At 41.3% G+C, this 24,082-nt stretch overlaps 1 protein-coding gene across 2 annotated transcripts; it reads right to left on the reverse strand.

Annotated features, from left to right (window-relative positions):
* Window positions 1–1,096: 1,096 nt before the first annotated feature.
* On the reverse strand, window positions 1,097–23,904 carry ppp1r13l (protein phosphatase 1, regulatory subunit 13 like). Of its 2 annotated transcripts, none has more exons than XM_048264162.1 (13): window positions 23,746–23,904; window positions 12,539–12,613; window positions 12,239–12,348; window positions 11,538–12,090; window positions 11,288–11,380; window positions 10,945–11,027; window positions 6,873–7,173; window positions 6,158–6,645; window positions 5,582–5,713; window positions 5,318–5,451; window positions 3,513–3,679; window positions 2,926–3,119; window positions 1,097–2,674 (listed from the first exon to the last, which is right to left on the reverse strand). In XM_048264162.1, the coding sequence occupies exons 2-13, from the start codon at window positions 12,573–12,575 to the stop codon at window positions 2,639–2,641; spliced, it is 2,328 nt and encodes a 775-aa protein (XP_048120119.1). In that variant the 5' UTR covers window positions 12,576–12,613; window positions 23,746–23,904; the 3' UTR covers window positions 1,097–2,638. The 2 variants fall into 2 exon arrangements, with proteins under 2 accessions (XP_048120119.1, XP_048120118.1); XM_048264161.1 differs by having other exon boundaries at window positions 11,538–12,093.
* Window positions 23,905–24,082: the final 178 nt, after the last annotated feature.

The following is a 24,082-nucleotide window of genomic DNA, read 5'->3' on the forward strand; positions in this document are numbered from 1 at the left end:
AGCCTTGCTTCTGCATTCCACTGGCCTGTATATTTCTAGTCCACATACCTAGACTCCAGACTCACACAGGATGTTCAGTAAATCGTGCATTTTCTTTGAACATCTTAGAGTATCGTCTATGTTTCTATGCAGACCACTTTACTGTGCTGGCTATTTTGTCAAATGTATTTGTTACTGCAACAAGCCTTACGGCCCTTAATAGCCATGTATGTTATTGCCCTTAATAGCCTTGTTATGGCCCTTAATAGCCATGTATGTTATCGTCATCTGTATTTGTTTGTCATTTTACAAATTGTACATGTAGCAGTGAAAATGCAAAATATTTACAAACCCACAGTGTTTTGGAAAACTAAAGCAGATTTATCAAAGGTCTTTATTTTGTTATTGTTCTGCAGTCTACATTTTTTTCACTTTAAATAATAGTCAATACCAGTACAATATAACACTGATACTGTAAAAGGTATTACAGAAAAATAATGCAATCATATGATTAGCTGCATACCATTTAATGCAAACATTCAATTTTCAATGGTGGTAAAAAGTTAAGAAATTGGGTCTTTTGTAGTTTCTTGCTATTTGTGTGTAAATGTAGCTTCAATCTGATCCCTACATTGCATCATTAAGATATAAATGGTTAATTTTAAAAGTTTAAAATGTACAAAATGGCCATGCATGACTTATATGGTTGTAATGATAAAAACATGAAATAGTAAAAGTATTGACCAAACATTTTGCATAGACAAGTATGTCTTATGTGGTTCTAACTTCCCAGCAAGGAACCTTGTGTTTGATGAGAACATCACCACCCTTTCAGGACTACCTCTATGCCCATTAGGCCCATTAAGTGTGAAATGGGATACACTCGTGCACTGCATACATTAACTGTATGAGCATCAATGTATGCACAGCAGGGCCCATGTTTGCCTCATTACTTCCACCTTCTGGTGAATCTGCTAATAACACCTTTGTAATCTGAAAAGTATTCTTATTTGGGAGATTAAATTTAATTTTAGGCTACATATTTGTAGTAGACTCAACAGAGTAGACTTAACTGACACATCATATAACATCACATTAAACACTTCACGATTAAGACTCCATATTACAGATATTTATTTATCACCTTGTTCCTGTAATAATACTTAATGGTTACACACCCAAATATACATTTAATGAGAACCAATATATTTCAACAATATATTTCAATTTTAGACAAAACATTTACTACTACTCTGTAGCAGAATATCTTGTTTTAATGTTTTGTAGAATGGTTTGCAGAAGTCAGTGTTAAATGTGATGCTTGTCTGTAAGTACAATGTCTATAGCATATACTTTTCTCCATCTACTAGCTATGTCAAATGTATACAGAGCACAGCCTACAGAGGCAATAAGAGAGCACTGCAGCAAGTTTAAACTGCACTATCCCTTCGCCATATTGACTCAGCTAGGCTGCAAAGGACCTCGCTGGCCTTCCTCTTCTTCTCTTCAGATGCCAGTTGCATGTTTTAATCCAATGACTAACACATCTCTCGTCTCTCCCCTTTAGTAGGACCACTGCAGCAACAGTGACTGTGCTAGTACTGTCCTCCACCTGGCAATTCCACAGGCAACCCACTAGCCGACATTCTTTTCTTCGGTTCAACTAAAGATGTCTTCCTGTCTTGCTGGTACCTGTACGCTTGCTTTATGAGATTAAAGGAGAATTCCAGCAATTTTTCGAGCTTGAGTTGCTGCAGCCAACCACTCTCCTTTAAGGCCTTGGGCACATTACAGCGTGCACGGAATGTGCCTTCACTGTCTGATTAACTACGTACAATTCATCTAGATAGCGTCAAAAATACATGAAGGACACAGATCTCATACTAGGAGCTAAGCGCAATCATCGTATGACTCAGAGAGATCCATGTCAAATATTTGCAGTGAATAAACACCATCACTCCACTTGTGCAACATACAACACACTATACAAACCAAAATAAAAACACAGTTAATATGATCAAAAAAAGTCCAAGATGATAACTGACAGAGTTCATAAATGGGCTGAATTTCCAAGACAATGACCAAGCACCACAATACAGAGACATCAATGGACAAGACTGCAGTAGTTTTGACTCCAGGATTGCGAAACACAGACCGAGTAACAGATAAACACTGCTAGTGGGAGGGCACGGTGCTAAGCTGCTTTCCTGTGAACTTTACTTCTTGATGATGCCTCCAGCAGCTGAGCTTGTCTAACATGTTATGACCTGTTGTACACACATCTGAATGAATGGAAGTGAGAATGAATAATTGCCTTCTCATAACATTTGAACCATGGCAAAACTAAGAATATGTTCCTATTATATTTGAACCATGACAAAACCTGGCTTCACCATGACAATGCTAGCACATTAGCTAATAAAAACAGATTACAAGATCAAGTCCTTAAGAGGTAAATGATTTTCGCATGGCAAGGAGGCATGATGGAAAAATCTAAACAACTAAAATGTATAATGGAATACACCTTACATACAACTACAGTCATTGGACGTTTGTATCAGTCAATATTAATTTCCATTCATGCATGTCTGGTTCGTCTCAGTAAAATTGGCTTGTCCATAAAAGCAAACAGTCCAAGAAGTGAAGGGAGTGCTGTAATCTAGCACAGACTCTTCGGCCTGACCTTTGGGAAAAGCTGAGGGACAGAAAAAGAGAAATAAAGTTCAAACACAGGATAAACAACTGTTTGAAGCAGTAAAGACTTTCCACGTTTCAGAAATATTTTTAGATAAATCACTTGTCTGACACAATGGAGCAAAGGAACTTTCCCATGGACTGCAGCCATGCCTTTGAAAAGCTGCTAAACTGGTGCTTAGTCAGAGGCACAGCCTAAGAAAGGGACCGTTCAGACTCACTGATTTGTTATCTGCGGTGTTCCACCCTTACCCCAAAATAGTTGTTGGGCACAAAGCCCTCCCTGCCACAGAGTGAGGCCCACCACCAGTCCACCCCCTCGGGCTTCTGGAGGATGGTCACCATGTCTCCCTCTCTGAAGCTCAGCTCGTCGGGGGCCTGAGACGAGTAGCCCCACAGGGCATAGAGCACACCGCTGTTCTCCACACCCATAGCGTCCTCCACGCCTGAGGCGAGTCAGGCACACACACACACACGCACGCACGCACACACAGCCACCGAGACAAACAGAGACACACACACATACCAGACAGCTGTGAAAGCGTGAAAGTAGGACAATTCTAAATACTATAATAGCTATAAAATATATGTTTGTTTTACTGGTAATACTTCGTAAAATGCATTTAATTTTTTAGGACCAGTAAAACTAGATAGAACTAGGACTACTTTTGTCTTGTATACAGCTGTATACAAATACACATCAAAAGGGCTAAATTGTCACGCCATAACACCACACTCACTTACATTTGGCTAAACCACCAAATTCCACCCACACAAAGAATAAGCTCTCAGGCTATGAAGCATGTTTTCTACATGTAGTGTGGTATGTGGCAGCTCACCTCTGAGAAAGGTCTCACACTCCTCATAACCAGGGGCGTAGGGGTCACACTTCTGAGCAGCAGTCGCCCAGTCACTCTCCGTCACAGCCATCACAGCTGCTCCACTCCGTACCAGGTACTCACACAAAGTCTTATCATTACAGGAGGCAGCACAGTGCAGTGGGGTCCTGCCAGGACACACACACACACACACACACATAATACAGCACAGGTCTCACACATTAGGGCCATGTAGAATAAAACAAATGCACACCACAGAAATCTCCCGTAGCATTCTGATTAATAGCCTATGACTTAATCATCAAAGTGCTAAACGTTCCTTCCGTGTTTCCATTGTGTGCATTCAGATACCTGTAGGCTAAGTATTGTTACATTGTTTTTGTTACATATTTGCGCTGAAATTACCAGTGGTATTTCATGTAGGCCTAAGGCCTGCTTGAATGCTACAATTTGAGGGCCAGATGTACTTTGCACCCACTTCAGGCGCATACGTGCACAAGTAGTTTGAGTAGAACTACTGATCTTCATCATCTCCCTGCTTGTTTACATCTTATCATGTATGGTATTATTTCATGATAGCTAAACGTTTGATTCTTTTTAATGTTGTCATCAGTTAACTTCATTCAACTGCGCTTGTATGTAGGCGCTGCCATTCAGTTGTGGACGTTCGTAAATTGCGTTTATGGGCGGAGAAAGCCGCAGTTTACACTAAGGATTGAACGATTGATAAATACGATGGAAACTTGGGTCTGACAGCGTTCGCAATCTGCGGTGTGTCGACGCTGATAACGCTACATTCGCAAATGTACGTACATCTGACACACACTCTGGAGTGTGTGTTGACCGGTCGCGGTGAGCAACAGCTTTTCTCTGCCAATGAGACATGCCACAAATCTGCAATCACCAGATCAACTATGCTGAGCTGCTTGTTACATCTCATAGCTTATACTGTATCAGAGATGTACTGAAAAAGTCACAACTGAACTTGTCAAGTGGTACAAACTATCCACCGAACCTATTGAGAGTCACAGAATGTGGGCTATACGGCTTCAAACTCATGGTACACTGACATATAATACGGAAAATGAAGTCTCTTACATTGTCGAGGTATGACCAGAGAACTTGATATTGCACTGTGTAACACTGCCAAATGATGGAATGTGTTTTTTGATTGGATGTCATCCCATGTTTGATCATGTTATTCATTTGCCTATTTGCCTACCGAGGGCCCTGTGGTTAGGGAGAGTGCCAACATCGGGTAGACTTGGGGCAGCCGTGACCCACTGGTTAGCACTCTGGATTTGTTAACGGAGGGTTGCCGGTTCGAGCCCCGACCAGTGGGCCGCGGCTGAAGTGCCCTTGAGCAAGGCACCTAACCCCTCACTGCTCCCCGAGCGCCGCCGTTGTAGCAGGCAGCTCACTGCGCCGGGATTAGTGTGTGCTTCACCTCACTGTGTGTTCACGGTGTGCTGTTTGTGTTTCACTAGGATTGAGGGAATCTCAATATTCTGATCTCAAATTAATTTCAGCACCAGTCAGAGACTATATTCATTGTTTTTCTTCAACCCAATAAAATACAACTGTCAAAATACTATTTTGTATTTGAAATACATATTTTAAGTGCATGCATCATAAATACTGCACCCCTACCAGAGAGAGAGAGAGAGAGAGAGAGAGAGAGAGAGAGAGAGAGAGAGAGAGAGAGAGAGAGAGAGAGAGAGAGAGAGAGAGAGAGAGAGAGAGAGAGAGAGAGAGAGAGAGAGAGAGAGAGAGAGAGAGAGAGAGAGAGAGAGAGAGAGACTTACCAGCCATGGCTGTCAGGTGCACTAACATTAGCTCCAATCCGTACCAGGAAGTCAACTACTGAATAATGGCCTCCACAGATGGCATTATGTAGAGCAGTGATGCCCTCGTCATTTGATTGACTGGGGTTACTCATCTTCCCAAACACAAACAAACACACACAGTCAATACAAATTGTCACATCTGAATAGGCCAACAATATCAGTTCAGTCTGATGTTTTAGATGTGTGTGTGAGTGTGTGTGTGTGTGTGAGAGAGAGTGTTACCTCCTGCACTGCTCTCTGCACAGTGTCCAGCTCCCCCACCAGAGCCCCATCCAGCAGCAGCACCAGGGGGCTGAGGCGAGCGTGACGGCCGGAGCTCTTCTGGCTTCTCCGCCTCAAGATAGAGTTCAGACCCTGAGAGAGAGGGAGAGAGAGACTGTAAAGATAGGAGTTCAGACCCTGAGAAAGACAGAGGGAGAGACTGTAAAGATAGAGTTCAGACCCTGAGAGAGAGACTGTAAAGATAGAGTTCAGACCCTGAGAAAGACAGAGGGAGAGACTGTAAAGATAGAGTTCAGACCCTGAGAGAGAGGGATGGAGAGAGTGTGTAACAAAGCTGTACCACAGTGAACTTAGAGGTAACAGACAACGGGACAAATTTAACACTAGGGTTTGCTGTGACCTTGTCACTACAGCTGCTAAAGCAGTCACACTTTGCAACTTAAAGCCATTTGGATCCATCAACTAGTTATCTGTATTTTCCAGGTTTCCATAGCTGGAATTGCGGTCACAGTCTAGGGTAGGAAGGTGTGGAAATATTGTGCCAACAGAGCCCTATAATATCAGGTGCCAAGTTACCTTTTGCTCATTGGTCCCTATGTTTGTAAGAGGGGAAGCGTTTGCTGTGGGAGATGGTGAGCCTTCCTCTCCATCTGAGGAGCTGCTGTAGTCACTGCCTGTTTCTCCCTTGCCACGGATGCCCTTCCTGTGGAACAGCTTGTTGATCATCTGCTTGTACTGGTTGGGCTGAATGACGAGGCTCTTCCTCAGAGGCTGGGACTGCTCCACTGAGCCACGGCGCTTCAGTGCCCTGGGGATCTCGGAGCGGATGCGCAGCACCTCCTCCAGGTTGGGCACTGGCTGGCTCTGTGGGGCCAGCACAGGCTGCAGGCGCGTGGGACTGAGGGGCCGAGAGGTCGGGACCTTCCTAGGCTCTTGTTCGCCCATCCCAGAAGTCTCCGGACCCTGTCCAGTGAAATGAACCGGACCCTCCTGCATGAACTGAGAGGCTCCCATCACAGGGTCCAGGTTTTCCACTTCAGAGTCCACCTCATATGGTTTCAACTCTATACAGAGACAGGAGGTGATGTCAGTTGTTAATAACTTAGACTTGTAAAGTAAACACTTATAAGTATGGAAGATGTCTGAATAAATTAAAGCGGAATTTGAGATCTTAATAAATCATTTTAACATCATAATTGTACCAGGCCCAAAGTCGTCCCTAAACACAACTTTACATTTAACGACTTTACGCTAGAAGGACCATGCTACTTTTCTGCACTTGTGCCTCTACCTTCTCCATAGTAGTTTCGCTCCTGGTGCTCCAGGATAGTGTTTTGTGGCTGGAAGGCTTTGATGAAGAAGGCTGGATCCATCTCGGGCCCTGTGACTCTTGGGTAAGTGGTTTTGGCAGTAGCAAGAGGGTTTTGGAGCCTCATGATGACTGATAGAGGGATTGGCCGATGCTGCCGTGCTTTTAGTGTGGTGGGTGGAATGGAGATGCGCGATATGATTGGCTGGTCAGGGGTGGCGGATATGTGCAGGTTTCTTGGCAAAGAGCCCTGATGTGACGGCATGTGACGACTGCCAGTGTCCTAGAGAAAGAACAAGATGAGGAGAGCAGTTGAGGAGGACTGGACAGCAGCTTTGTTTAGTGTATTCATAGTCATCACATTACATACATTTCATCCGTTTTCCAACCAGTAAACACCCCATGTCTTTCTTTGAGAGTGTGGATTTCAGTGGGTTTGGAAAAAGATACGACACCTTTGAATACACATTCTTTCAGTGTTTCTGTGTCTACTGATAGAAATGATACACCAATCCAAGCACTCATATCGGTATAGCATTTGCAACAAATGTGAATTTGGGTGAATAAACTCATTAGCCTTCACTTTAGTTGAGTTATGCCTTATGCATAAATTACCGCTTATATCTTAATCCATTCCCTTCTCACAAATTGAATTTGCTTGTATAAGATTTTTTTTTTAATCAGGATTTCTTATTCAAAAGATCAAAACGTATATTAACTGTGTTATTTTAAACTTGTTTTCAAATTGAAGGAAAAAAAAAAAAACAAGTCCACCCACATATGGACATCTTGGTGATGAGCAATGTTGGGCAAGTTACTGAAAATTAGTAATTAGTTACAGTTACTAGTTACTTCTTTTCAAAAGTAATTGAATTTTCTTACCAATTACTGTATATCAAAAGTAACTAGAAATGCAATTCCAAGGAATTACCAGTGCATGAAAATGCTAAAGTTGTGATGTAAAATATCATGTATAGTTAAAACAGATAATACAGAGATGGTTACTACGGTGATGCTAGGATAGACATGGTGGTTGCATAGCTTAATAAAAGTTGATAGTTTAAAAAGTAGACTGTTTAAAAGCTGAATGTAGATAGTTTAAAAGTTGTTGATAGACAGTAGATAGTTTAAAAGTTGTTGATAGACAGCTAGTTTAATAGATAGTTTAAAAGTAGACCGTTTAAAAGTTGAAGGTAAATAGTTTAAAAGTTGTTGACAGACTGGAAGTTGAATGAATGTTGATATTCAAATAGTTTAATGGCTGTGTATAGGTAGATATTTGACAATAACTGAAAGTTGGAATGGCTCTAATGTTTGCTAGCAGTTATGCTAAGATTTTTAACTATGCTAACCATGCTACTTAGCTAATGTTTTATAGCAGTGCTAGCAATGCTAACCTGCTAACCATGCTACTTAGCGAACATTTTCTAGCAGTTTAATGAATGTTGATATTCAAATAGGACACTCGAGGCAAATTCCAGACAATCGATGTAAATGTCTGTGTTGATAGAATAGTGTAAGAAATACAACTACCCTCGCATCGCGTTGCAATAGTTATACTTTGTTCCCTGAAGTTGGTAGTAGTCATTTTGCATCTCAGCGGCGGACTGATATTACCAAGGCTACTACTAGGTATCCCCATTGGAGTGCGCTTTACTGTTTACTTTTTGGCGCAGTACTACTAACTGGAGCAAGTATAATTACGCCGCTGCTAAGACACTAGTCCCTCAAAATGTAATGCGATCGTTGAAATGCAAGGATAGAATAATGTTAGAAATAAAACTATCAATACAGACATTTACATTGATAGTCTGGCGTTATAATTTATTTGCCTTGGGTGTACTTTGGAGTGGGTAAGACTGTTTTTAGTGGCAGGCTAGCACATACCGTTGACTTGCGCTAGCCTAGCACCTGCGAACTCTGCAATTAGAAGGACTGGATGAAACGTGTTGAAAACGGTCTCCACTGATAAATATCACAGTTGCTTACTTGGAAATGAGGTCCTATGTCCAAAATCCTGAACCACCCCTTTAACGGCCGTATTATGATGTCACAATCGGCAATGTTAAGTCTATGGGGATTTTTAAAAAGTTTTTCTTTAATAGTTTAAAAAGTATAAAAGTTGAAAAGTTGAAAAGACATAGCAGCTTGGTCCGTTTGAAGACCTACGTTACAAAGTTTGAATGAAGTTTCTAAGTTAAACTGTTCAAGAGAAATAGCGTACGGAAAAAGTGGTAAGCGGAAGAAGAAGTTGTTGAAGTTGCCTAGGAAGAACAGTACAGTGCATTTTCATGCACTGCAATTAGTTACTAGAGAAAGTAACTTTTGAACTTAGATCAAAGCAGCAAATGTGCATCTGTAATCTTGTCAGCAGTAGTTCATTCAAGATCAACAGAGTAGTGCAAGTAACAAACTCATTTAAATTCAGTAATTGTAATTGCGTTACTTGATTTACAAAAATACTTTGTTACATGCTCATTACCACTAAAAGTAGTGGAATTACAGTAGCGCGTTACTCCCAACACTGGGTATGAGTCAGTTCCTTTCTATCAGGTATCAGAGTTGGCATCAGTGTAACCTGCGTTGTGTTGAACCTACGTGGTTCAGGCATGCACACGCCCAGACTTGAAACTGTGACTAGCAGCACCTCAGATCGGGAGTCGAGCGTGCTGACAATTGAGCTAAAAGCCCAGGCTGCTAGATTTCATGTAAATGTAAATCAGGTTTCTCGGCCAAGTATACTTGTGTATACAAGGAATTTGGTCTCTGCATTTATCCAATCCGTGAATTACTAAACACACAGTGAGGTGAAGCACACACTAACCCAGAGCAGTGAGCTGCCTTGCTACAGCGGCACTCGGGGAGCAGTGAGGGGTTAGGTGCCTTGCTCAAGGGCACTGCAGCCGTTCCTACTGGTAGGGGATCGAAAAGGCAAGCCTCCTGTTACAAGCCCGAAGCCCTAACCAGTAGGCCACGACTACCCCGTCACAGAGCCGGACAGTAACGGAGTACATTTACTTGAGTACAGTACTTGAGTACAATTTTGAGGGATCTGTACTTTACTTGAGTATCATTTTTGGGGAGTACTCATGACTTTACTCAAGTACATTTGAGAGGCAAATATTGTACTCTTTACTCCACTACATTTCTATCCATAACCGTGAGTACCCATTACTTAAAAAAATCTCGGAAACCCTCAATTTGTTGTTTCCCTCTCAAACGTGATTGGATTGTGCAGGCGCCACTGATTGAGACAGCCTATCAGCAATCACCTTCAGCTTTCCGCCAAAGTCAACTCCATGGTCAGATTTAGATAAGAGACGAAACCATAGACGAAACAATGGATGAAGACGCAGCAGGTCCATCCCAGGAACCTGAGGCCCCACCTCGCCAGACTATTTAAATTTTCTGAACAAGTTAATGATAGTTTTCACTTCAAGTGTTTCAATTACAAAATAGTATTTTGTATTTGAAATTCGTATTTTAAATACATGTATTAGAAATACTGCCCATCCCTGGCAACATGGCGAAAAGATGAAAATGACTTGATTCAATGCCTTTTACATTCTCCAAGGTATTAACATTAACATTTTTCATAACTCCATGTCGGACGTTTCTGTACATAAATGTGAGCACTGTGGTAGTAGTAATGCAATATTTAGAAAATGTAGGCTACTCTTGTACTCTTGATACTCAAGTACTTTTAAAAGCAAGTACTTCAGTACTTTTACTTAAGTAGACATTTGACTGTTACTTGTACTTGAGTAAAATTTAGCAAAGGGTATCTGTACTTTTACTCAAGTAATGAAGCTGTGTACTCTGTCTGCCTCGTCATGGCAGCACTGTTCTTGAGGTGTCGGGGAGTGAGGTTTACTAACGTTCCACACTCATAGCTATGCTAGCGGGCATCCGTTACATCAGGAGATAAAATATTGGCTCAGTGTTCTAGCACATACAAAATGTGAAATGGGACACAAACCAAAAGGCCACAGTAGGTATAGTGGCTCTGTCACGGGGCAAACAAACAGACACAGATTGGAGCATGTTCACAAACCTTTCTGGAAGCAGGAGGAGGGCCATCCAGGTTGGACTCTGCCCAGTTTCGTTTGGGCAAAGATGGCCTCTGCCACTCAGTCTCTGGAATGTGAGAGTAAAATTATCATTAGCATTTTTTTTTCTTAACAGCAGATTGTTACAAAACTTTAGAGGAGAAAGATGAGTAACACCGGCAAATGTTTACAATAAGGATAGATAGTGCAAGATCCTGTCAATATGTAGATTAGAGATAAAGTGGGCCTTTAGATAAGGCAACATACCGGTATTTTGTTAAACTGTAAGTCATGTTCAGGCAAGATTTGCGTACCTAGCTTGAAGTAATAGGACTTAACCAGACTTACTATCATAAGTGTGATGAGTTTTTTTCTCATATGAAACATCTAGGTCTGATTCATTCCAGTTGGTATGCAGTTTTGGTCTGTGAGCAGACTCCTCTGAAAAAAGAAAGAGAGGGCAATGTTCAATTTGTTGTTTTTACTAAGATAGGATGTTATCAACGTTATAGTTATCAACCAAAGATAACACAGACACAGGGAATTCACAGATTTAGGAAATTATCTTATCAAATGTTGACCATGAGTGTTTCCTTACCTGTTTGTCTGAATGGCATAAAGTTACGTGGCAGGGTGCTAGCAGCTGATTGGATAAAGGGCTGAGGGGAGGGGCTTCTGCGTGGTGATTGACGACCCGAATGTATGGGGTCCAAAGAAGGGGTGGGAAGCCGAGTCATACCGGAAAATGGATCAAATGTTGGAGTTCCAGGATTTGAAGCAGGACTATAGCTGAGAGACCCATGAGGGCTGCGGTCAGCACACCTATGAGTACGGGGTGATTGATTTGGAGGGGTTAGCTGACCATAGGCATAGTTGGAGGACGGCTGATCCCGATGACGCCTCTGAGTACTGGGAGATTGGTTGGGGCTCAGCTGAGTCCGCCAAACCGGTGCAAGTTCCGTCGGGGTCAACCTGTTTGAAATAATCGAGTCTCCAGACCCTGGCCCGGGTCTGTAGGTGCTAACATTGGGCGTATAGGCCAAGGAACTTGCCGTGCTGCTGCTGCTCCTTCCTGACTCCTGCTGGTCAAAAGAGGGAGGCGTGGGGCTGCTGCTGGTGACATGGATCCTCAGGCTCTGCTCACTGGACAGCTGCTAAAGAAATAACAAACAGCACAGCAAGTTTAAATATCAGTAGTCACTGTTTGAGAGGAGCACAGAGGAAAATCGTTACATGCCAACTGATTTACAAGGACTTTTAAAAGGAGGTTTTGCATGGATATAGAATGTAATGTGATACCTGAGGAGCGTTTATACTGGGGGAACACTCCTTCAGCAGGGAATCAAATTCACGAGATAATTCATCAGCAGTGGCCATTGATGCATTCAATTCTTCATTCATAGACTGGACTATAAACACACAGGCATTTCACAGATTACCACAATTGGCCATCAAATAAGCAATGTCAGTGTTGTTAAGGTTAATGCCTTAAATAAATGCACAGAAAGATAAATTAGTGAATAAATCTTGAATATGCACATACATACTAAAACAGCACTAGATACTGAACTATGGTAAGATATGTAGTCAAGCACTCACACATCATACTGCTGCCATAGCTGGCTTGTGACGCCATGACTGTTGATAGTGACAGCGGATCTCTGGTTCTCACACCTTTAGACAGAAAGGACAGACATCAATTATCCTGCTCAGACTAGACCCAGTGTGCAGTCAAGCCACTAGCCTCTCACAACCAGTGGTGGGTAGAATACTGAAAAGAATGTACTCAAGTAAAAGTAAAAAGTATGTTGTTAATAAAGTACTCAAGTTACTTTCCTTTTCCCACAAGGCTCCTCCCACTATCTACCCCTCACTCCACCCCATCTCAGAGATGACAAGTCGTTTGCGATCAAGTTAATTTCATTTATCTCTAACATGATGTGCAAATGCTTTACAAATGCTGATCTGAGAACATTGTCAACAAGTTTTTCTTAATTAGATGTTGATGGTCTCACAGGCATCTCTGTATCGGACTTTACTTCCCTGCTCAAGAGCAGATAAACACAGCAGAATTTCCCATTGCAATGACCAAATGTGGTCATTTTTGGGCAGGTATTACGTATCAGGGATATCTGAACATGTCAAACTTTATCTTATCTTATTTTTTTTTTGGACAAATATCTTTATTAACTTTTTTAGTTACTACAAAAAAGACATACAAAACATAAAATAGAACAAAGAGGCACATCCATTATTACTCTAAAAGCACACAATATTACAAATTGGAAAAGAAACATCTGCAATGACTCCTATAAATTTGGCGCAAGTGGCATTTCTGTACGTCGGGTTTACGTTCAAACTATTTTTCTGGTGAATAATTATTTTGGACTGAACTTGGTGAAGGGAAGTTTCACTAGGCCTATCGTAGGCAACGATAAACTTGATCATCATCTCGGGCTCGTCTGATCGGTTTGCTGCTGCCAGCCGCCGAAAGGCAGTGGGGAGAGGGGACATTTATCTCGGCCTATGTGACCACACTGTAATGCAACTACATCCACTCTGTTTATCTGACGGGTCTCTGACCTCTCTCTCTCTCTTTTCAAATTTACACACAGGCACTGGGCCACGGCCAATCAGAGGGGAGGTCCCGCCCTTTACTATCTGTGATTTGTTTAAACCACGATATTGGCCAAATATGTGTCTGTTATTAAACCAAAAGGTAGAGTTTCAATGCGGACACTTTTTCCTCTCTCGAATAGCTGGTCGCACCGGTGTGACCTCCGATTTTTTTTAGTCGCACTTTTGAAAAATTAGGTCGCATATGCAACCAAATTGGTCGCACTCTGGAGCCCTGGCTTAAGGGAATTTTAGATGTTGTGACTTCCTCCATCATCACCCATTGTAGTGCTATTTTAGGCCCAAACCAATATGAGGCTGCTCTTAATTGTGCGGCCCAATAGTATCCCTGGAGGAAAGGCAGTCCTAATCCTCCTCTGTCATATGGTAAGTATAGTAAAGTAAGGCGAAGTCTGGAGCGTCTACTGTTCCAAATGAAATTAAATCATTTCATTCTGGTGAAAAAATCAGAAGGGGAAAGTGGAATAGTTTAAAAGAGGTAAAGGAACTTAGGAAGAATATTCATTTTCAAAATATTAAGTCGTCCAATCATGGATAATGGCAATGATTTCCATCTGTTAATAGATTCTACTACAGAGTTCATCACAGGGTTGTAATTAGTAACCTGACCCTAGCCAGATGAATTTCGCTCCGCCTAGCTCCACTCATCCATCTGGAACCGATCCATTGAAGTGTTGCTTCAGAAGGCTGGGCCTAATCAAAAAATGCTTGCATATGATTGAATAAGCCACTTGTCCGTCATCTATTGACGTGCTACTTCAACCACTCACATCGAAGCCAACCCGTGACGCCAATAACAGTCCCACAGTCGCTTCTACGCCATGTCAATCTATGAAACTCCCGCCCTGCGTCCTGATTGGCTGAACCATAAAGTCGGTTGCAGAAATCACTCTCAATGGAAGAGGTCCCAGATGGATGTGAGTGAAGCTAGGCGGAGCTAAGCGGGACTAAATTCATCTGGCTAGGGTCAGGTTATGTAATTAGCTGGTACCATAGCATCTATTGTAGGTGTAATTTTAACTCCAAGATATGTAAAACTATCCAAAACATTCCTAAAAGGTGTATATAGTGGTGGGGCTAGTCTTTTAGAATTTTTCAGGAACATGATGCTAGATTTAGCTGCATTAGTTTTATATCCTGAAAAGCTTCCAAATATTCCTATTACTTTTAATAAGGCAGGAATAGATCTTTTAAGATCAGTCAAAAAGAGAACCACATCATCAGCATATAATCCTATCTTATTCTCAATATTAGTTATTTTGATGTCAGCTATCTCATTATTATTTCTGATTGCAATAGCTAAGGGCTCAATGGCCAATACAAAAAGGAGAGAGAACATGTAAAGAAAATTGCCCTGATACCATATAATTAGTCAAAACTGAAGCCCTAGAGTCATGATATAGGACCTTTATCCATCTAAGGAAGTAGCTGCCTATCCCAAAGCGGTTAAGCACTTCAAAACAGGTATGGGTGTTCAACCCTGTCAAAGGCCTTTTCTGCATCAAGTCCTATTACAGCCATGTCAGACGCCTCATTCTTAGCATGTATAATATTCAGCAATCTATGAACATTGTGGAATCCCTGTCTTCCCTTTATAAAACCATTTTGATCTGGAGCAATATGACAGATGTTTATCCAACCTTCGGGCCAGAACTTTTGCTATTATTTTGGCATCATTGTTGATCAAGGAGATAGGGCGGTATGATTCACACTTTGTAGAGAGTTTTCCTGGCTTCAAAATTTAAGTTATAAGTGCATTCCTAAGTGATAAGGGCAGCTCATCCCTCTGTAATGATTCCTCACACATATTCAAAAAAGGTACAAGCAGCATACCCTTAAACTTTTTATAGATATCAATAGGGATACCATCAGGCCCTGGTGCTTTTCCTCTCTTCATACCATCAATAGCCTCTGATAGTTCACTCAATAAAATTGGGGAGTTAAATTCTTTCTTGGCATTATTCCCCAGTACAGGTATTTCAATTCCATCTAGGAAATCATGAAGTGAATGAGAAACTGTAGAATCTTCCGATGAGTCAACTTTGAATAAAACAACTGGAAGGTACTATTAATAACTTGTAGATTAGTGATTTTTGTTCCTGCCTTGACTCGAAGTTGACTTGAAGTTCTAAAACAGCTCTTTCATTTTGCTCTGCTTTTATACGCCAAGCCAATAGTTTCCTAGCTTTTTCTCCTTGGTCATAGAATGTCTGTTTTAGTTTCATTAAACTGAATACTGCTTTATTTGTAGATAACTCATTATACTGTGCTCTAAGAATAGCAAGCTTCTGTTTGGTCTCATCTGTCTCTTGTATATTAATATCCGTTTCAAGTTCTTTAATATCCCTTTCTAACTCTATTAGTTTAAGGTGTTGTTTACTTGAAATACTGCTTGTATAGCTGATCATTTGCCCTCGTATATAGGCTTTGAATGCCTCCCACCTTATAGATGCTGATGTTTGATCTGTATTGATTTTAAAATATACATCTATATTTGTTCCAAGAAATTCCAGAAACTCTTTATCCTGTAGCCATCGTGGGCTTAATCGCCACACTGAAGACCCCTTAGGAGCTGCCTTAACACTATAATTAAGAAAAATCAGAGCATGGTCTGATATGACAATACTTTTATATTCCAAATCGTTCACACTATCCATCAAGGATTTAGAAATAATAAAATAATCTATACGGGAGTATGAATTATACGTAGCTGAGTGACAAGAATATTCCCGTCTAGCCGGGTTATTATGCCTCCAAATATCACAAAGATTTAGCTCTCGCATATAGTGTTGAATTATTTAGCTCTCGCATATAGTGTTGAATTATTTTCCTGCTCTGCATGTGTGAAGTGTCTAATCCTAAGGATTTATCAAGAGTTGGATCAAGCGTACAATTACAATAGACCTCATGTATGCAAACGTGAGGGATGCATATAGTGCAAACCCCCTCCCCCCACTGGGAAAGTCAGACCACAACCTCATTCATCTCCAGCCAATGTACAAGCCCAAAGTACAGAGGCTACCAGTTCCCACACGCACCTTCAGGAAGTGGACACCCAAGTGGATGAGGCTCTGAGAGACTGCTTGAGTGTACTGACTGGGTGTGTTACAGAATGGAGAGGACTTGGAGGAGGTCACACAGTGCACAACTGATTACCTGAACTTCTGCATGGACATTGTTGTTCCCACCAGAACTGTAGGCTGCTTTCCCAACAACAAGCCTTGGATAACCAGCAATGTCAAGACCCTTCTCAACAGGAAAAAGATGGCGTTCAGAGGGGGGGACATGGCAGAGCTGAGGGCTGCAAGGGAACTCAAATTCAAGCTGAAGGAAGCTAAGGAGGATTACAGAAAGAAGGTGGAACAGAAGCTGCAGGAAAACAACTTGAAGGAGACATGGGACTGCATGAAGGTTATCACTGGCCTGAAGAAGAACAGCAGCTCTGTGGAGGGGGACCTGGACAGGGCGAACCAGTTGAACCACTTCTACAACAGGTTTGACTGCCCTGCTCCAGCTCCAATGGCGGTGGTCTGTCCACCATCCCCCAGCCCCCACCCTCACACCCCCTCTGACACTGTGATCTGCAGCACCGGAGCGCCACAGGGAACTGTGCTCTCTCCAGTCCTGTTCACCCTGACTTCTGCTACAACACCGAGTCATGCCACATGCAGAAGTTTTCTGATGATACTGCAATTGTGGGGTGTATCAGGAACGGGCAGGAGGAGGAGTACAGGAGCCTGGTGGAGGACTTTGTGCAATGGTGCAAACTCAATCATCTTCAACTTAACACTTCAAAAGACCAAGGAGATGGTGGTGGATTTCCAGGTCCCCCATGCCACAGCCGAACTGTGGCCACACTTATACATTTTCTTAAATAGTTAAATATATAGATATATAGACTTTACTTTACTTTATTTCTGCATTGTTGCACTGTTGACTTACTCATTTGCACTATCACCATGACCACCATCACCATTGCACTATCACCATGACACTCATTCACACAGAGCACCTTACCATACCTTACTATGCACAGAGAATCACAGGCTCAGTCCCTGCCTCAGTCATTGCAAGCGCCTCTGATTTATTAATCACCACTATGTGGATATTGTTTTTAGAATTGATTTAGATTAAGTGTTAGTATAATTTGTATTTTTTGTCATTTTGTATTTTTAGTATATTTTTATATATTGTATTAAGTGTTAGTATAATTTGTATTTTAGTATATTCTTTATCTTCTAATGTCCTTACTGCTTAGTTGTGTTTTTATATTATATACTTTAATTACTCTTTCTGCTGTTAAGGAATGTGTTTGTGTTGTATGTATGCTGCTGAGACCTTGAATTTCCCCTGGGGATCAATAAAGTATCTATCTATCTATCTATCTATCTATCTATCTATCTATCTATCTATCTATCTATCTATCTATCTATCTATCTATCTATCTATCTATCTATCTATCTATCTATCTATCTATCTATCTATTAAAATCTCCTGCCAGGCAGAGGCATCCATGTAATGTTGATAAAGTCAGAAATAAGCTATCAAAGAAATGTGTATCGTCATTATTAGGCCCATATATACATACCAGGTTAATATCTTGATCCAGTAAAGAGCCCTGAACAAAGACATATCTGCCAGCTGTGTCTTGTATGGTGTTATAGATTCTTAATGGAACTGAGGAGTGTATCAGTATAGCTACCCCTCTGAAATGGGACGAATATGAAGCAGATATGATTTAACCTGTTGTCTCTGAATTTCACTTCTAAAGGAGTCCTGTGAGGGGAGTGTGAAAAGGTCTCTTTAGGGATGGGAGGTGTGAGGTGGTGCAGAAACTGAGCAATAGTTCAGGCCAGACTTGGTCATCAGACACCACGTGGTATCGTTGGGCACACGTTGAGTCAGCACTGAGGGAGACAATGATGTCATTCAACCGTCTACACCCAACTGTCTGAGAGACTTTGACTGAGCAATAAACTGTAGGCCTTGTAGGTGCTCATCACCTTTTAACAGACTCTCACTGTTTGCTAAACGGAATGAATAATCTGAAAGAAATGTAATGTCTAAGTGAACTCAAATCTGCTCATGCAGTTCAATGCTGGATCAGTTGTACTGACAAAGTAGTAAGCTTAGTATGCATATTGTTGTGGATTTTTAGGCAGTGCTATACGATTCATCAGTCCATCAATTCTTACTGTACCATAACTCTTTCTTTTTTCATTCAAATCAATAAAAGACCAACCTCAAAAATCAGGGTATGACTCATGATCATTCCAACCCTTTACTGTATTCACACTACCGTAAGCCTTAAAGCTTAAAATAGTCAGTTTTCCCTGATCTGAGGTGAATCAGAAGACACATTAGATTACAGCTATGTCAGTGCATGAATCAGATGTAGGAGGGGAAGGAGTGTACTAGGAGTGGGGCTTTGAGCTTGCACTGTGCCCGCATTCCACACCCCTCCCTACAGGGCAGTGCAGGCCTGCAGCTTATCTCTTAGCTAAGAGGAACGCCAACAGAACCTACTCTCACTGAGTCATAAAGGTCATTCAGTTATACCACACTAGCTCCAGATGTAATGCAAGTTGATCATAGTTATTTACTCCCTCTGTTGCGCAAGCGATTCATTCCATAAAATGACCTATAAATATATACAAATATATTAGTAGCTAGGAATATTTCTTTCAAATGAAGGGGGGTTTCGTTTTAGGCTTAATATATTTGTTTTGGCTATAGTTATTGCTATAGTTTGGTATAGTCATTTAAATATCAGTTTGTCCATTGTGATGTTTTAAACAAAACTAGTACAAAATTCCTTGGCTTTAATGTGGAGACTTGTCTAATATTATTTTGTAAAGGTTTTGAAAGCCCATAAAATGTGTATTACAGAATAGTCTAGATTACTATATGTTCGTGAGCTTGTTACACAAAAAGGGCATTCTCAGCTAAATTCATCATGTTCAAATGTTTCTACAGAACAATAAACATCATAACATCATTCTACAGAAGGGCATTTAAACATCACTCTTGCTCTGCTCTAATCATTCATTGGCTCATTTCAGCTGATAATGGAAAGCTGGATAATTCATTTGATGAGATGTGAGGCTGTAAGAGAGGGAGGCTAGCAGCCAGTGCATCACCAGTCAATGAAATTGTCCACTCAGGAGAGTGAGTATCCAACTTGACCACCAGTCCACCAATCACTAGAACCGGCCTATCTGTATGTCACTCACTACTTTAGATACATCGGTCACACCATATCAATCTAGTTTGCTGATAGCGAACTAACATGTCACAATCATATAACAGACAGAATGGAAAACCGTGTTACTTGGAAATACACTACAATTTTCAAGGCATAGGCTATACATTTATTATGACCGCTGCGCAGTGAAGCGGTGGTTATAGGTTTAGTCTGAGTTTTTTTTCTTCCGGATTTCCCCCACAGTAATTTTGTGTCTACGATTTCTGGGACACTGAAAGACCGGAGTGCACGAAACTTGGTGGGCATATAGCCCCACAAGGATGACACGGAACCATTGTTTTTTTGTTTTGATCTGGACCCCCACAGGAATGCACACACAGACTCACACGCACACAGGCAAGTACACGCACACAGGCACGCACACACACGTACACACGCGCATGCACAAACATACCCATACGCACACACGCATGTACGCACACACACAAACACACATAAAAAAACACACACACACACACACCATTACCCCCACACACCTACTCGCAAGCAAACACACAAACACATAAAACACACACACACATGCAGGCAAGCAGACAGATGCGCACACACACCCACCATTACCCCCACACACACATTCACAAGCGAAAGCACACACACAGAAGCACACATATACACAAAAGCAAACGCACACACTCATTTACATACACAAACGTTGCAAGAGTAGGGGACGGAGTAGGAGATGGAGACAAATTGACAAGCATGATTTATTTTTGCGGAGAGAATGTGCAGGACTGAGTGGCAGTCATATTTTGTACTGCTTTGCGGTACATCATTCATGTTGTGTGTGATGTCTGTATGCTACTGAGACCTTGAATTTCCCCTTGGGGATCAATAATGTATCTATCTATCTATCTATCTATCTATCTATCTAGTTCCTTTAGCAGATGTTTTTATCCAAATCAACAAGGCATATCAATTAGAGATTTTGGGTGAAAAGGCAGAGCACTTCCTGATTAAAGTGCATTTCTTTTATGGAAGCATCTCGGATCGGGAGCTGAGCGTGCTAGCAATCAAGGTAAAAGCCCAGGCTCCTAGCTCTCTCATTAACACAACTCTTAAGGTGTCGGGAGGGAGGTTTACAAAAGGTCCATTATATACTGTACAGTTAGGTACCACTTGGCTACCGTTACAGCAGTAGGCATATTTTTAGGTGTCTTTTGATTGAAAGAAAAGAAAAACAAGAAAGAAATGGTGGTAAATACAACTTTGAGGGTCCTAACCATTAGACAGTCAGTTAGAATCAGAGGACACTGCCACTGGAAGAGAACATTCCACCACGGTCTGTATTGCACTGAACAATGTTGGCGTCCTCTCGGCAACCTTTCATAATTTAGTTCAATCATGACCTTGTAGCCAAAATAATCATTGTTTCCTTTTCCATTGTTTCCCTTTGTAATGCTCCAGTCTTCTTTTGAGAGGCTGTCTCCTCTAAGAGCTGTTCTTGAAATATCTGATGGCTCACACACCCATACTAAAACTAAGGCATGTCTCACACACACACACACACACAACTGGACACACGCACTGAGGAATCTTAATAGTTTGGAGACAATAACATTCATAACATCCTTGTCATACACCTACAGTGTGCAGAATAATAGCAGTGTGTTTAAAAAAAATGAATAAAGCTCAAAATCCTTAGAATAGCTGTTAATTCCATAATACCAATGCATTGGGAACACTGCACAGTCAATTGAACAAGTTTGTGTTTTACCTTTACAGAAAGTGAAGAAAAAGGAATGATAGGCTGTTAAAAATAGCAGTGTTTGCATTTTTCTTTATAAACTCAAACATTTACTGTATAAACTGAAAAATGTCTCAAGACTTCGAATCCCTGCACTAATATCTGGTTGCATTACCATTATTTCTGAGAACTGCTTCACATCTGTGTTGCATGGAGTCGACCAACTACTAATACAGGTATTCCAGCAGGACGATTGGACTACATTACACAATTCCTCTGCATTTCTGGGTTTTGCCTCAGAAACAGCATTTTTGAGTTTTCTATAGGATTGAGGTCTGTGGATCGGGCTGACCACTCCACATCTTGTTAGGCTGGAACCAAGACTGCTCGCTTACTGGTGTGTTTTGAGTCATTGTCTTGTTGGAACACCCATTTCAAAGGCATTTCCTCTTCAGCTTAAGACAACATAACCTCTTCAAATATTTTGATGTATTGAAACTGATCTTTGATCTCTGGTGTGCAATAAATAGGTCCAACACCACAGTATGAGAAACATCCCCATAACATGAATTGTGCACCACCATGCTTTACTGTCTTCACAGTGTACTGTGGCATGTTTTGTGCATGGGGGCCACAGACAGTTTGTCCAACGACCCACATGCACTGAATTCAAGCCACAGTTCCCTGAAGAACGTAAAGCATGGTGTTCCCAATGCATTGATATATGGAATTAACAGCTATTCTAAGGATTTTGATCTTTTTTAAAACGCACTGCTATTATTCTGCACACAACTGTATGCATGCTAACCTTCTTAGCTGTAGGCCCCACACAACACATGCGAATGAATCACAGCCTACACAGTTTAACGCCTGATAAATCCCTTTTCATGAATAAACTCTGACACATTTAGTTATGACTTAATTCACTGAGCATCAAAGGACCCACTAGATATCTGTTCTGATCACCAGTCCTCCTCAACTTGAATATGAGGAATCTCGCAGCTCCCTCCAACATGACAATTTAGAACACAGGCATTCTCTGATCATCAGACTGTGCTTTGAAAATGAGCGCAACCACAAAACAATGATGTATATTGCTAGGAGGAAAGAATCTCTTTTTTTTATTTTTTAGATATGGTCAATCAACAACCTAGTTATAAAAACACACATATGATATGAGTATGAGATAAGACTATCCAAACCAGTTGAGCAGCTCATACATGATTATACCTTTCTCCTATAACCTGTATTGGAGTCTGCATTTCTCTCTCTCCACCATTTCATATTTGTAAGTCAGCAAACAACATATATCTATTGTTAGACTCAAATTAAGATCAAACTTGACTTGTCTGTCGGATGAATTGGGTATGTTAACGTCATCTTGAAGACTGACTGCCAGTTTTGGAACTAGGTCTACATGTGGGTAATAGCTTACAAAACAATTAGTTATCAGCTTTGTCACACATGAGCGGAAAACATAAATGTTCCGCTGACATGTATTTGAATTTAAAAAACACCAACTTTGAGGTGGTTCTCAGATGTCGGTCTCCTCAAATGCTTTGACCTAAGCTTTCAGGCCATTCCTTTAGTTTGCTGCGCACTAGGCCTGCAATGTGGGAAACGCGTGTCTTTATCAGTGCAGAATATTATCTTTTGAAGTTAAACAAAACGTTCAGCCATTAAGCTATCGCGTTAGCCTGCGGACACGTATTTGGAGTAGCCTCGGCTTAATCTTGAAATATGTTAAACGCTTTTGTTAGAGGTTACGATACCATATTTTTTGTATCGTCTATCCTTCCCGGACCCCCCGCCGCCCCATTTCATAACTTTCTCGCAAAAGCCATCCGAGACAGAAATCCAGATTCTTCTCGATTTTAGGCTTTCAGGCGCAGTGAAAAAAAAAAAAAAAATGGTAGGCTAACTTTTCTTTAAAATTGGCAGGCAGCGTAGCTGCTAACCAATGTCCGGACTGCTCGAACACAAACTGCACTTTTTGGTGGGGAAAGCAAGAAAGCATCTGATTTTCATTATCCCACACTCTATCAAAAACTCCTCTTTCAAAACTTTGTAAAGGCAAACTAGTCTGCGCCAAGATAGTCCCATAGGCTATCGAACAACTTCGAAATAGACATTATATTTGCTGATGCCTACTAGTTCTTTGTGGACTATTCGGTTAAGTGTCGGTCCATAACTAGCTTGACCTTAAGTCACTTCTCTTACCTTCAGAAATCGTCCGTCACTAAACCTAATCCCAATATATTTTGGCTACTGTGATGTTCAGGAGTCAGGAGCCAGAAAGTCAGCCGTCACTTCAGAATGTACAACGACAACACTCACTGCCATCCACTCACTGGGACGACAAGTTACGACTTGCTTTGATATGTGGCCCAGCCCACATTATTCTCACTGCTGAAATTTGAGCCAGGTGTTGGCACAGCTGGCTCAGGTGAGCGCCGCCCCTCGCCCTTGCCTATGTAGCATGTGCTGCTCACTGTTCTCCATTACGCAAGTATCAAGTTTCATTGAAAGAACTGAGATTCACAGCTTGAATAAAAAA

This window comes from Alosa alosa, chromosome 15 (assembly GCF_017589495.1).
Source record: "Alosa alosa isolate M-15738 ecotype Scorff River chromosome 15, AALO_Geno_1.1, whole genome shotgun sequence".
NCBI classification, from domain to species: domain Eukaryota; kingdom Metazoa; phylum Chordata; class Actinopteri; order Clupeiformes; family Clupeidae; genus Alosa; species Alosa alosa.